This window comes from Aethalodelphis obliquidens, unplaced genomic scaffold (genome assembly GCF_003676395.1).
Source record: "Aethalodelphis obliquidens isolate GAN/ISIS:26980383/991018 unplaced genomic scaffold, ASM367639v1 scaffold91, whole genome shotgun sequence".
Classification (NCBI taxonomy): Eukaryota; Metazoa; Chordata; class Mammalia; order Artiodactyla; family Delphinidae; genus Aethalodelphis; species Aethalodelphis obliquidens.
Genome location: NW_020838035.1, coordinates 6,867,422 through 6,881,491, shown reverse-complemented (window position 1 = coordinate 6,881,491; position 14,070 = coordinate 6,867,422). Strand labels below are relative to the sequence as shown.

At 47.1% G+C, this 14,070-nt stretch overlaps 1 protein-coding gene and 2 long non-coding RNA genes across 3 annotated transcripts in view; 1 reads left to right on the top strand and 2 right to left on the bottom strand.

Annotated features, from left to right (window-relative positions):
* Window positions 1–6,679: 6,679 nt before the first annotated feature.
* LOC113614194 (uncharacterized) lies at window positions 6,680–9,562 on the bottom strand. Its single transcript, XR_003430510.1, has 2 exons — window positions 9,449–9,562; window positions 6,680–7,865 (listed from the first exon to the last, which is right to left on the bottom strand). It is a non-coding gene; the product is annotated as an uncharacterized LOC113614194 (long non-coding RNA).
* GPR143 (G protein-coupled receptor 143) overlaps window positions 9,435–14,070 on the top strand; it is a 25,827-nt gene continuing 21,191 nt past the window's right edge. Inside the window, exons 1-2 of the mRNA XM_027095566.1 lie at window positions 9,435–9,717; window positions 13,100–13,209. Of these exons, the coding sequence (XP_026951367.1) occupies window positions 9,450–9,717; window positions 13,100–13,209 (378 nt within the window). The 5' untranslated portion in view covers window positions 9,435–9,449. The remainder of the gene's footprint in view (window positions 9,718–13,099; window positions 13,210–14,070) is intronic.
* Window positions 13,226–14,070, bottom strand: part of LOC113614193 (uncharacterized) — an 8,393-nt gene continuing 7,548 nt past the window's right edge. Inside the window, exon 3 of the long non-coding RNA XR_003430509.1 lies at window positions 13,226–13,512. This is a non-coding gene — a long non-coding RNA (uncharacterized LOC113614193). The remainder of the gene's footprint in view (window positions 13,513–14,070) is intronic.

Below are 14,070 nucleotides of genomic sequence, written 5' to 3'. Positions count from 1 at the left end.
GTAGAGAAGAGAAGGAAAGAAAAAAGGATGAACAAAACCATAGGTGAAATTTTGAAAAAAAATTTCATCTTTTATCGTGGAAATTTCAAGCAGACACAAAAATAGACCTCTTTTGTTTCATCCCTGCCCACTTTTTTTTTTTTTTTTTTTCCTGCCCACTTTTTTTTCTGTGAAGTATTTCAAAGCACATCCAGGAGGGAGTGACTGAGCTACTATCTTGCCAGCTGAGAGGAAGTAGGGGCGACGTTTCATCAGGTGGGGACCGCACGAGCAGAGGAATGTTCTCTATTGTAAATGAGCACAGAAATTCCCCAATCCTGTTCATTCTGAATCTGTCTGAGCCCCCAGGCCCCACTCCTAGGGCGGGTGTGTATCCTGGGAGTTGGGGGCTGCCAAAAACAACTCCTGGGTTTCTGGCTGAAGTTACTTGAGTTGAGCAGCTGATACATGGAATTTGGGGCAGAAGAACAAGTGAAGGGAGCACTGATGGCTTTCATTTGGGCAGGTTGAATCTGAGACGCTTTAGCAGATGTTGTGTTAGTTTCCTAGGGCTGTCGTAACAAAGTATCATAAACTAGTTAAAACAAGAGAAATGTTTTCCCTTTGGGAGGCCTGAAGTCTGGAATCAAGGCGTCAGGAGGGCCAATACCCCGTATGGAGGCTCTGGGGGAGAATCTGTTCCTTGCCCCCTCTAGCTTGTGGTGGCTGCGGGCGTTCCTTGTCATTGCCCTAAAGGCCCACCTAGAGAATCAAGGATCATCTCTCCATCTCAAAATCCTTATATTAATCACATCTGCAAAGACCCTTTTTCCAAATAAGGTAACATTTGCAGGTTCCAGAGATTAGGACCTGTCATCTTTGGGGAACATTAGTTGGTTTACTGCAGATATGGAAACCACTCTAAGGTGTTCTAGACAATGAATGGGACTCTTCCTGTTAGTGTGGGAAAAGCCTGGCTAAAGGCCCGCAGCTTGCTGGTGGTCCTAAGTGCTCTCTTGAGGGCCAGCAGAACAGGCTAGCTCTTTGCTGACTTCAGGTGGTACCTAGGGAAGCCTGGTCCCACCCTCAAGCCAAGTGAGGACTGCTCCGAGGGAAGCCCTCATAAAGATTCGGGATACCTGGGACTTCCCTGGTAGTCCAGTGGCTGAGACTCTGCGCTCCCAATGCAGGGGGCCAGAGACTGATCCCTGGTCAGTAAGCTGGATCCCATATGCCACAGCTAAAGATCCCATGTGCTGCAACTAAGACCCGGGGCAGCCAAATAAATAAATATTAAAAAAAAAAAAAAAAAGATTTGGGATACCTACGGGCAGAAGACCTAAGTAGACATTTGTTCAAAGAAGACATACAGATGGCCAACAGGCACATGAAAAGATGCTCAACATCGCTGATTATTAGAGAAACGCAAATCAAAACCACAATGAGGCAACACCTCACACCAGTCAGAATGGCCAGCATCAAAAAGTCTACAAACGATAAACGCTGGAGAGGGTGTGGAGAAAAGGGAACCCTTGTACACTGTTGGTGGGAATGTAACTTGGTTCAGTCACTGTGGAAAACAGCTCAGAAAACTAAAAATAGAGTTACCATATGATCCAGCAGTCCCACTCCTGGGTATATATCCAAAAAACCCAAAAACACTAATTTGAAAAGATACATGTGCCCCGTTGTTCATAGCAGCACTATTTACAATAGCCAAGACATGAAAGCAACCTAAGTGTCCATCAACAGAAGAATGGAGAAAGAAGATGTGGCATATATATATATATATATATATATATATAAAACAATGGAATACTACTCAGCCATAAAAAAGAATGAAGTAATGCCGTTTGCAGCAACATGGATGGACCTAGAGATTATCATACTAAATGAAGTAAGTCAGACAAAGAAAGACAAATATCATACGATATCACTTACAAGTGGAATCTAAAAAATAATACAAATGAATCTATATACAAAACAGACACAGTCTCACAGACATAGAAAACAAATTTATGGTTACCAGAGGGGAAAGGGAGGGTAGGAGGGATAAATTAGGAGTTTCGGATTAACAGATACAAACAACTATACATAAAATAGATAAACAACAAGGACCTAGTGTATAGCACAGGAAACTATATTCAATATCTTGTAATAACCTATAATGGAAAATAATCTGAAATATATATATATATATATATATATCCGAATCACTTGGCTGTACACGTGAAATTACCACAATATTGTAAATCAACTATATTGCAATTTAAAAAAAAAGATTTGGGATACCTACAAAAGACACACTGGCATCTCTTTCTCAGGTTGTATTTCACAGAATAGCACTGATTGCTTTGGGCTCTCTGGGCCCACGGGAGCAGAGGGCCGAGACAGCATCACAGCAAGGGGGCTGAGCAGTGGGTTGACTCTCCAAGTACACTTGAAAATGTCACTTCAGTGGACCTAGAGATTGTCATACTGAATGAAGTTAGTCAGACACAAATACCATGTGATGTCACTTATATGTGGAATCTAAAATATGACACAACTGAACTTATTTACAAAACAGAAGTAGAGTCACTGACGTAGAAAACAAACATGGTCACCAGGGGAGAAAAGGGGGTGAGGGATAAATTGGGAGATTGGGATGGACAGATACACACTACTATATATAAAATAGATAACTAATAAGGACCTACTGCATAGCACAGGGAACTCTACTCAGTACTCTTTAATAACCTATGTGGGAAAGGAACCTGAAAAAGAATGGATATATATATATGTATAACGGATTCACTTTGCTGTACAGCAGAAACTAACACAACATTGTAAAGCAATTTTACTACAATAAAAATTAATTTAAAAAAATAAGAAGAAGAAGATGAAAATGACATCTCTTCACAGCAAACCATCCTGAAATTCAGGGGCTTAAAACCACAAACTCAGGCCTAGTCCAGGTTTACTACTCAGGTGAATGGTGTCTCATTCCCTGTGATCCCAGGAGAGATTCTGAATGGTGGTGACTTCTTGCCACAGACAGAACACTTTTCCCTGCGGAATGAATAGAGGGGGTGTGAGTCATCTGCTGTCACTGCCTTCTTGAGTTCTAATCGGGGACCCAAGTTCTCAGTGGCTGCCCTAGGCATGCTGGGTCTAGTATTAGTTCTCTCTCCCCAGGGTCTCTGGTGCGGTCCTCTGCTTTACAAAGAAAAGCCCAGGGCTTTCAGAGAAACCAAGAGCTCAGCCTCTGTTTCAACATTCAAAGTTAGGGAGACTTCAGGGAGGGGTGAGGGGACGAAGGGCAGAATAAAAAGCGGCCCCCTGCCTGGGCCATGTCCACCACCCACCCCTGAGTGACCCTCAGCTGAGGTCAGGGGCCAGAGATCAAAGCTCTGCCCCGGGGGCCGGGCTCCGGGCTCCTGAGAGAACAGGAGTTGTGAGGCCAGCCTGGCAGCCTTACCTCCATCTGGAGAATTACATTTGGGGAACATCTTTTTCAAATCTTGAATGCCTTCTGCGACCCAACCTGCTTGCAACTTGGGGATAGCAGTGCCAACGAAATCGTAGCATAAAATTGCGGCATGTGGGTTCTAGTGAAAACCAGCCCAGGCAATTTCCAAGCAGCAAAAAAAGGATTCTAGGGACTTCCCTGGAGGTCCAGCGATTGAGACTCTGCACTTCCAGTGCTGGGGGCCCCGGTTCAATCCCTGGTCGGGGAGCTAACATCCCACATGCCGTGCGGCGCAGCCAAAAAGGAGAAAAAGAGAAAGATTCTACATGCGTGAGATTTCCGTGAGATCCTTGAACGGACTGATTTTCCCAAAGGCAGCATGAACTTTCTGCTCCTTCACGACGATATCGTTTGAGTGATTAGGGAATGAAGGCCTTTCTAGCTTCAAATGCCACAGTTTGAGGGGGGAAAAAAAACAATAGAGATACTTATAAGAGGGTCTCAGAGAAGGCACAATGAACTTGAATTTCTAACAAACTCCGAGGGTGATGTGTCCCGTTAGTGAGAGCACACCGTGAGAAGCACGGAATAAAACGACAGCCAGGAGAGTCCGGACACTGTGGGAGCTCGGTAACGTTCATCCCGTTCCGCCTCTCACTCCCAGCACAACTGCAACCATACACACGAGGAGAAAGGGACTGGCCATCTGTGCATCCTCAGAGCTGAAACAATTCGGGGGCTGCATGGGAAGGAGAGGCCCTGAAAACGGAAGCCGCTACTGCTTTGGTGTTGGAGGGCTACTGATTCGGCTGCTGGAAATTCCTTCACTGGCTGCTGGCCAAAATATTTGTTTCAATTGAATCTATTTGAATTTCAAGGAATGTAGAAGTACTTGACTAGCAGTAGAAATAACAGGAAGTATCGGAAACAGGCTTTCTGAAAGGTGGTAGAATTTTAACTGCAACGTAGAGATTTCTTCCGGGCACACAGAGCAAGTTTCTAAAAGTTTAATTGACTTATGATACTTCTTTACCTTTGCATAATTAGACTTGTAGAAGGCCTGCAGGCACTATCGTGTGATTGGCTTTTATTTTATTTATATATATATTTTTTTTTTTTTGCTGTACGCGGGCCTTTCACTGTTGTGGCCTCTCCCGTTGCGGAGCACAGGCTCCGGATGCGCAGGCTCAGTGGCCATGGCTCACGGGCCCAGCTGCTCCGCGGCACGTGGGATCTTCCCGGACCGGGGCACGAACCCGTGTCCCCTGCATCGGCAGGAGGACTCTCAACCACTGCGCCACCAGGGAAGCCCTGTGATTGGCTTTTAAAGCAATAAAATTTTTTAAATTTTAGAATAATTTTAGGTTGGGACTTCCCTGGCGGTCCAGTGGTTAAGACTGCGCTTCCACCACAAGGGGAGAGGGTTCAATCCCTGGTCCGGGAACTAAGATCCCGCATGCTGCGCGGCACGGCCAGAAAATAATAGTAATAATAATAATAATTTTAGGTTTACAGAAAAGTTGCGAAGATAATACACAAAAAGCTTGTACACACTTTACCTGATTTCCCTGAATACAGCGTTCGTAACTATGGTTCTTTGTCTAGACTAAGAAATTAACATCATTACCTTACTAGTAACTAAACTTGCGACTTCATTTGGATTTCCAGTTTGTGCGCTGATGTCCCAGGATCCCTTGCTGCACTTAGTTGTCGTGTCTCCTTAGCCTCCTCTGGCCTGTTTCTCCACCTCTCCCTGTTTTCCATGGCATGGACAATGTTAAGCGGGACTGTTCACGTATTTCATAGAATGTCCCCCAATGTGGCCTTGTCTGACATTTTTCTCACGACCAGACTGGGTTATGGATTTCGGGAGGAACTTGCAGAAGTGACGCAGCGCCCTCAGCGCATCCCATCAGGGGGTACTTGACATCCACTTGCTTGTCACTGGTGACACTCACCTTGACCTCTAGGGTAAGGTAGTGACTGCCAGGTTTCTCACTACAAAGTTACAGGGAAATTTTTCCTTTTCCTGACTCTTTTAACATCTTTATGATTCAAAAGTGTTCGGTGGGAAATCACTGATTCAATGGTAGCCACCAAGTTCATAACTGGCTAGGCTATCCCTGAGACCAGATTAAGATGCTCCAATCACAACATTAAGACAATTTAAAGCCCTGAGAGAAAGGGTAGCCAGGATAGGTGTCACCAGTGATGGCCAATTGAAAAGCTCACTAATGTTCGGAGGCTTCTGGTCTCACGTGTTTCACGAGCTACTTGTTTCTTTGCAGAGTTTTTCTTATTTTCTAAAGCAGAATCAAATACTCTTTAAAAATCTAGTAACCACACCTCACAAAAGCCCATACAGGGAATTCCCTGGCGGTCCAGTGGTTGGTGCTCTGGGCTGTCGCTGCCGAGGGTCTGGGTTCAATCCCTGGTCAGGGAACTAAGATCCCATGCGCCGCATCACGTGGCCAAAAAAAAAAAAAAAAAGTCCATACATACTTCTTAGTTTATTATTTTGGTTTGCTTAGTTTGACAGAAAAGACCAGCGGTGGACAAATTATAGCCCGAGGGCCGGCTGTCTGCTTTTGTAAATAAAGCTTTCTTGGTACAGCGCCACACGCATCCATTTACCTTCTGCCGATGACTAGTCTGGGGGTCCCACGGCAGGGTTGGGTAACTGCCACAGAGAGCATGCGGCTTGCAAAGGCTAAAATACTTACCATTTGGCCTCTGAAGAGTAAGTTTTCTGACCCCTGTGATAGACTAAAGAGCTGCCATGAGTTTGAAAGACTGGGGTTATCGCACACGGTTTACTCTAGATGTCCAACTAAAGGCAACACAGTGGGACCCAAAGACTTGGGGGGAAGAGCCATCACATTGAAACCACGGGCTCCCTGAGGGGACTGACTGACCCACACTTTCTCTGCCTTTCAGTCCCTCTGAGATTGAGCTGTTGTTCTGCGGTGTGTATCAGACAAATGTTTCTGCCGTGTGTGTGACCAGCTGCACGTAAGGCTGCGTCCTCTGCAGACACGCAGGAGCTCTCGCCACAAGCCAAGCTCTTGAGGTTTCTGTGGGTTTCCTATTGCCTCTGCTCACAGCTGCCTGAGTAGCAGCGAAGCAGTCATTTCAAAATTAGCCAAAGCCTGTGGTTAATGAGCGGATTTCGTCTTTTACTAGATACCTGAGATCTGACAGTCTCATTCATGTGCATCAGGACTCCAGAGCAAAGAGCCTGCCCAGAAATAACTTCATCTCATTTTACTAGATTAGTATACTGTGCCACAAAAAGAAACATACCATTTAAACGAAGTCTGAAACAGGTAACACATATATGTGTGTGTCCATCCTATTCACTGCCCCCACCCCCAACTTCCTTGAAAGTGCAGTCACGTTCTGATGGCCTCAAATTCGGCCATCTGCGACCTGCTTCCAACTTCTCAAAAGCGGACTTCTTGTTGCTTCAAGATGGTGAGTGGAGAAAGTGCTTTCATTGGTCTGACCAGTTCGCAGACATTCACGTTGACGGGGAAATGAATCTCCAGTTCCCCTCTGGACCTTATGGCGTAATCTGCTTGGATTTGAGCATCAGCTCTACCACCTCCGTGACCTTGGATAGGTTTCCTCACCTCTTCTGCTGCTTTGTACAGAACCTAGAGATAAAAAGATGGGCCACAAGGATGGGGGTACGAGTTAAGCAAGACTTGAAGTTCTTAATGCTGCCAGCTCACGGAAGGCAGTCGGGGTAGCGATGATATTCATGTTCGTTTAGTTTCCCTTTTCCTCTCAGGACACAAATCCCACCCTCTCCTTTCCAGGGCTTGCTCGGTTTCATCTCTTCCCAGGCTGACACGGCGTAGCTGACAGATTCGTTCTGTGACCGCTGCAGAGCTGAAGCTGTACTGAGGCGCTACTTCTCAATCCATCCACTTCTGTTGTTTCTTCAGAGGAAAGGACAAGATTCCTTCAGAAGCCAAGACTCTCAGGTCTTGCCAGGTGAGGTCAGTTGCCAACAAAAACCACAAGTCAGGAGGCTCTTTGGTTTCTAAGCCTGGGTTCAAAACCCATCCATCGTGTGGAATATTTGCAGAACTACTGAACTCCCCAGGAGGCAGAAAAGGAGTTGAAGACCAAGATACAAGCCACGGCAACGCTTTTTATCCTCTTAAAGCTTTGTAGGCAACCTCCATTCTGGAGGACGCTGGGCACCTGAGTCCTCCAGGGCCTGCAGGTGTGCACGAGGGAAGCAGAGAGGCGGGGTACCTGCAGCTTGGGCTTGCGACAGAGATTGAAACGCAGTGACGCTTCTGCACAGATTGGCTCCCGGAACCTTTGGCATTGGAGCAGACGAACAGACTCTCCTTCTTCATTTTTATCTTTTAAAGCACATTCCACACACAAACTTCCAGAAGCCACTTCTGCCTTCCAAGAGCTAAGGAAATAGAAGATCTACTGTTCAAAACAGATACTGAGATTTATGCTTTCTGAAGGAGCGGCAGACCAGCGTTTGGGGAGTAGCCCTATGATGTTTCCTACTGTTTTTACAAGCAAGGGTGTAATATCCAAGAGCAGTTAAGGTTTTGACAATGTCGGTCTGTTCCGGACTTCTATCAAAGCAGCTGCCCCTGCTTACAGATGCGCCGGGTCAGATCTTTTTGAAGTAGTGGCACTTGGAGCTCTTGGTTAAAGGCTCTGCTTCCATCTGGCAGTGCAGCTCCCGTCTGCCTTTCACGGGTCCCAACAGAAGCCCAGTCCTGTGGTTTGCCGGGAAGAAGGCTGAGGACCTGAGCCCAAACTTTGTCTTACTTAAAACTGCAAAGCTGGTGGTGGAAATGTAGACGAGAAGACAGGGTGGGAGGAGACAGAGGAAAACAACAGGGACGCCTCACCTCTGGTTGGTTGGAAAAATTCATGTACTGCAGGGAGAGGTCAAAGTGTGTCTGCTCCTGGCTGCAAACAGGCCTATTAGGTTTGCTGTTAATAAATATGATGGAGCTGGGGGTGGGGGTGGGGTTCTTTTTAAAAAATAAAGCTTTGGTTAGTAAAGCCAGAATCTAGAGGGGGCTCTTTTATTTTCAACCCTGAAAAGTTTTTAAGAAAACAGTCCACTCAGTATATTATCATTAGTACTAATATCATTTTGAAACTTTTACACATAGAGAATAAAGCATGATTTTCAATGTATACTGAAATTCATCTAGAAATGAAAGAAGTTAAGAAAATCTGAATAAACTTGAACATTTTTTTCCTAAACAGAGGTACTCTCAAAAGCGAGTAATTTTACAATGTGAAAAACTTAACCCTACATTGTTGAGATGAGTAAAAATGGAAGAGCCCTGGAAGGTGCACAGTGCGTGTGTGTGTGCGTGCGTGCGTGTGTGTGTGTGTGTGGAGCTGGGCAAAGCAGTTTCCCCTTTCTTCAAGATTTGTTGATTTTCAGGGAAAATCTTAGCTCTAGGGGGTCGTTTCCGTATGGGAGAGCGACCCTAAAAAAGAAGTATTTTAATGCCAATCACTGCAGTCACAGTTTATGAACCTGTAAGGGATCAAAACTAGGGACGGCAGAGTCCCACACCGGGCAGATCTGGCACGAGGCATGCTTTCTTATGAGTTAAGATGAGACGGCGGTGTCGGGGTGGTGGGGGCAGGGGGGGGCTCTGGATTCTGGAGAATTAACAACGCCCCACGCCTCCCCTTGGGAAGGCCTTGGTGAAAGGGGAGAGAGCTGATTTCCCCACCCCGGCGCGCTCCTTCCCCCGCCCCTCACCCGCACCCCCCCCCCCCCCCCCCCCCCCCGCCCAACCCCCCCCCCCGTGCCCCGTCTGCAGAGGCGCGACGCCCCCAGCGAGCCTGGCGCCTTGACTGCCAGCGCGGGGGATCGGGCGGGGGCTGCGGAGAGGCCCAGGGCACATGACGGCTCCCCCCCTCCCCACCCCCGCCAAGGGCCGGACCAGCACATGACCCGGGCCGGCCGGCGGGGTCCAGGCACACCCGAGCCCCATCCCCAGCACGGACCATGGCCTCCCCGCGCCTGGGGACCTTCTGCTGCGCCACGCGGGACGCCGCCACGCAGCTGGTGCTGAGCTTCCAGCCGCGGGCCTTCCACGCGCTGTGCCTGGGCAGCGGCGCGCTCCACCTGGCGCTCGGCCTCCTGCGGCTGCTGCCCGGGCGCCGGTCCGCGGGCCCCGGGCTCCCCTCGGCCTCCCCGCCGGCCACGGCCCGCACCCCGGCCTCCGCCCGCATCCTGCGCGCCGCCGCCGCCTGCGACCTGCTCGGCTGCCTGGGTGAGGGCGCGCCCGCGGGTGGGGACCCGTCCGCGCGCGGTTGAGGGCGCGCGGCCCGCAGGTCGCTCCCGGCCGGGGGCGTGGATGAGCGCGCGCGGCCCCCGCCCGGGACCTGGTCGCCGCGCGGGTAAGGACGCCCGGCCCACGGGTAGGAGGGCCGAGCCGGAGGCGGCTCCCCAGGGGCCGGACTGGACGACCAGGGGACTCTGCGATACAAGATGGTCGGTAAAAGTTCCTTCGGGGGACCGTTGTTTTTTTTGTTTTTTAAACAGGTTGATGTATTTGTTATTGCACTTATAGAGAAACTTTAGACGGTGCTGTGAAGGAAAACCCAGAAAACACAATGCATCCCTAACTGTACCACTAGTGAGAGACTAACAGTTAATATTTCGTGCGCGTGCACACACACACAAAATCGTTTCCAAAATGATTTAGCAGAATCAGGAAGAAACCCATAAATATATATACACATATATATATATAAATGTGTGTGTATATATATATGTGTATATATATATGTATATATATGTATATGTGTATATATATGTATATATATGTTTATATATTACACTTTTATTTACTTGTTTATTTATATATCTAAGTTTGGGTTTTATACCACAGATGGGCAAACTTGCAGCCTTTAGGCCACATCCTGCCTGCTGCCTCTTATCTATGGCCCAGGAACTAAGAAAGTTTTTACATTTTAAAGTGTTTTTAGAAAAATCTAAAGAAGACTGTTTCTGACATGTAAACATTCCATGAAATGTAAATGGCAGCGTCCGTAAGTGGAGTCTTATGGGGATACAGCCATGCCCTGCACTTGTGCCTCGTTTGGGGGCATCTTGGCCCTAAAAGGGCAGAAGTGAGTGCTGAACAGAGAAACTATGGCCCGTAGAGCCTAAGATATCTTCTCTCTGGCCCTTTACAGAGACTTTGTTGACCCCTGCTTTCAACTCCAGCACGGCACATTTTACAAACCTCTATGCTAGATATTGCCAAGCATTTTAACTTTTTTATTTTGGAAATTTTTTAACATATGCAAATGTAGAGAGATTGTATAACAAACTCCCTGTACCCATCACCTAGCTTCATCTATACCCCATCCCCGTATCCCACTCTCCACTGGGTTAATTTGAAGCAGATTCCAGAATTTATATCATTTCACCCACACAAATCTCAATATATAGCTGTAGAAGATAAGAATTTTTAAAAAACATACATATCACACAGATATCACTATCACCCCAAAATAATGAAAACCAGTTCCTTAATATCACTGGTGTACGTTCAGGTGTCTCATAAATGCTATTTTACAACTGGTTTTTTCAAATCAGGATCCAAATACTGTCCATGTTTTGTAATTGGCTGACAGGTGCTGGCATTTTGGAATTGTGTTTTTCAGTCGTGTTTGCTCTTGAAGGAAAGGCTGCTGGCGGTATTTGAAGTGCCTTCCACCGCTGTGCCGTGAGGGGGCAGCAGCTTCTGGGGCCCCTTGAGTGCTTCTCTGGGCACAGGTGGCTGTGTGTCCCAGGGCCTGGTTCTCCTGTTCCTGGTTGTGTGATTGGAGACACTCAAGAATCTTGGCTTCAGATAAATGCTATGGAACCTCTAGTCACTTGCTTAGACTCGAGGAGTAAGACAGGAAGCTATAGCGATAAAATCAATTTGGTGCAGGACAATAAAATAAAAAATTGGTTTTCTTCCTGATTCTGCTAAAGCATTTTGGAAAAGCATCTTAATAATAATCTAGTTTCTGTAACTTGAATATCTGAAAATAGAGCTGCACGCAAACATCTTTTGAGAGTCAGCAAAGTAATATTCGTATATCCTTTGGCCTTTAGAAGGAAGGTGCATGACATTGCGGGCAAATGGGCAGAAGCAGGAGTTAGGGGAAGGCTTGGTGACCAGAACTCCTCGCTGAAAAATAAGAAATACAGGGCTTCCCTGGTGGCGCAGTGGTTGGGAGTCTGCCTGCCGATGCTGGGCACACGGGTTCGTGCCCCGGTCCGGGAAGATCCCACATGCCGCGGAGCGGCTGGGCCCGTGAGCCATGGCCGCTGAGCCTGCGCGTCCGGAGCCTGTGCTCCGCAACGGGAGAGGCCACAACAGTGAGAGAGCCGCGTACCGCCGAAAAAAAAAAAAAAAACAGAAATACAGATGCCTATCTCACGGGGTGGTTTTTTTCCCCCAGTTTTTTTTTAAATATCTTTTTTTTTTTTTTGGCCACACCGTGCAGCTTGTGGGATCTCAGTTCCCTGACCTGGGATTGAACCCGGGCCACGGCAGTGAAAGCACAGAATCCTAAATACTAGACCACCAGGGAACTCCCTCCCCAGTTTTACTGAGACATAATTGACATATAGCACTGTATAAGTTTAAGGTGTACAGCGTAATAACTTACATTATCATGAAATGACTACCACAACAAGTTTAGTAAATATCCATCACCTCATATAGATACAAAAAAAAAAGTGTTTATCGAGCTCAAAGCAGAGCTCTGGACTGAAAACGACAAAGCACTATGTGGACGCAAAGCATTATTTTTGTTATCTGTGCTTAAGAATGAGAAGCTGTATCTTAGGCTTTTAGTGTTCATACTCACCCTTTTAGTGGTATATGACACAGTGTATATTTGGTAGCATGTGACATAGTGTATATTTCTGTATGTGAAATACAGACACAACACTAGTGTGTAACTCTGTACTGCTCACAGGTCCCCTTGAGCAGGGTGTTACATAGTGAATGCTTAAACAAAGGCTATCTATCGAATTACTTAACAAAGAACCCTAATATATGCCTTACGTGTGTATACTGTGTTGAAGAGAATTAGATATTTGGGAATAGCAAGGAAAACTCACAAATAATAAATGGCAAAAGTAGATTATCAAGAGCTAATTTGTGAAAATCTTAAATGTATATTTTTTAAAGAATGAAAGAACTATCTTTTTAAACTTCAGAATGTGCTTTCTCAATCATTCTTTTTTATGTGAGGACTAGTTAACTTGGACATTAAAAATATAGCCAAGAAATATAAATTGTTATTCACATAATCCCTTCTGGGTGCCAAATAAACAAACAGACAACATTAGGGACAGCACTGTGGCTAATGGTGGCTGAAGTTGAAATCAAAGTGCCTGGGATTGCTCCACTACCATAATGATTATTTTCTGAGTCTTATTTTTTTCTCTGTCTCTCTGCACACACCAGCGTGTTTCTTTCCTCCCTGTCTCCCTCACATCTTTCTCTTTCCCTTCCTACCTATCTATCTGCCTATCTATCCATCCATCCATCCATCCGTCCATCCATCATTTTTACAGAGTCAACAAGTCACCTTTAGATTTGCATTAGGAGCAGATTAAAGCATCACCTGATTCTCCCTTAGGTATCACAGTCCGGTCTACGGTGTGGTTAGGGTTCCCGAGTTTCGTGGACGACATCTCAGCCGTGAACGGGACAGACGTGTGGCCCACCGCCTTCTGCATGGGGAGTGCAGTAAGTGTACCTCCCCTGGTCTCCCCCTTCCCTCCCCTTTGCCCCGCTCCGTTACGCTGTGTCCTCAAAGTGTGGTCGCATCCCTCCCGCCAGCCCACTGTAGCTTTTAGAAATGCACACGCTCAGAGCCCTCACCCCACTGACCAGGGACCCTGGGGTGCGGGCCGTCTGTGATTTAACAAACCCTCCAGGGGCCTCTGACCCACACTGCAGTTTTAGAACCACTGTGCTAGTATGTTTGCCATCCCCACCCTTAAACACACATTCAATCCTTACCTTAGATCCAGCCACAATCAAAACCAGCTGGGCAAAAAAAGAAAAAAGAAAAAAAAAAGTTACTGATTTAATGGATGTATTTACTTAACAAAATATATATTTAAAAATAGCCATTTGTCCATCCATATTGCTCTGTCCGCCAAGTTAACACTCCAGTGAATGACCTCAAAGGACACTGGTACCCTGTTGACCCGCCATCTGTGCCACAGCCGTCAGCATCTCTCCCTTCCTCCCCTCTGTTGCTTCCTAGCTGCATCCCGATGGAGCCTCCGTCTTAGTAAATAGATCTCGTGCTGCTTCTAACGTACGGAGTCCCCCCCCACCGCCTTCCTTCTACTGGGAAGGTCCTTCCTGCCCATCCTCCTTGGTCCTCAGCAGGAGGGCTTCTGGTTCAAAGAGCTTCATGCCGGGCCAAGCCGCACACCTGAGCCTTCCATCTCCCTGACCACAAGCGTAGCACAAGGCAGGGCTCGCTGGGCCCGGTGCAGCTGAGCAGACAGGGCACCCAGGCGCACGCCCGTCCCAGGCCACATCCCGGCCTGGGTTTCCAAGCCTCTCCGGAGGGCTTTCACGTGCTGCCCCGTG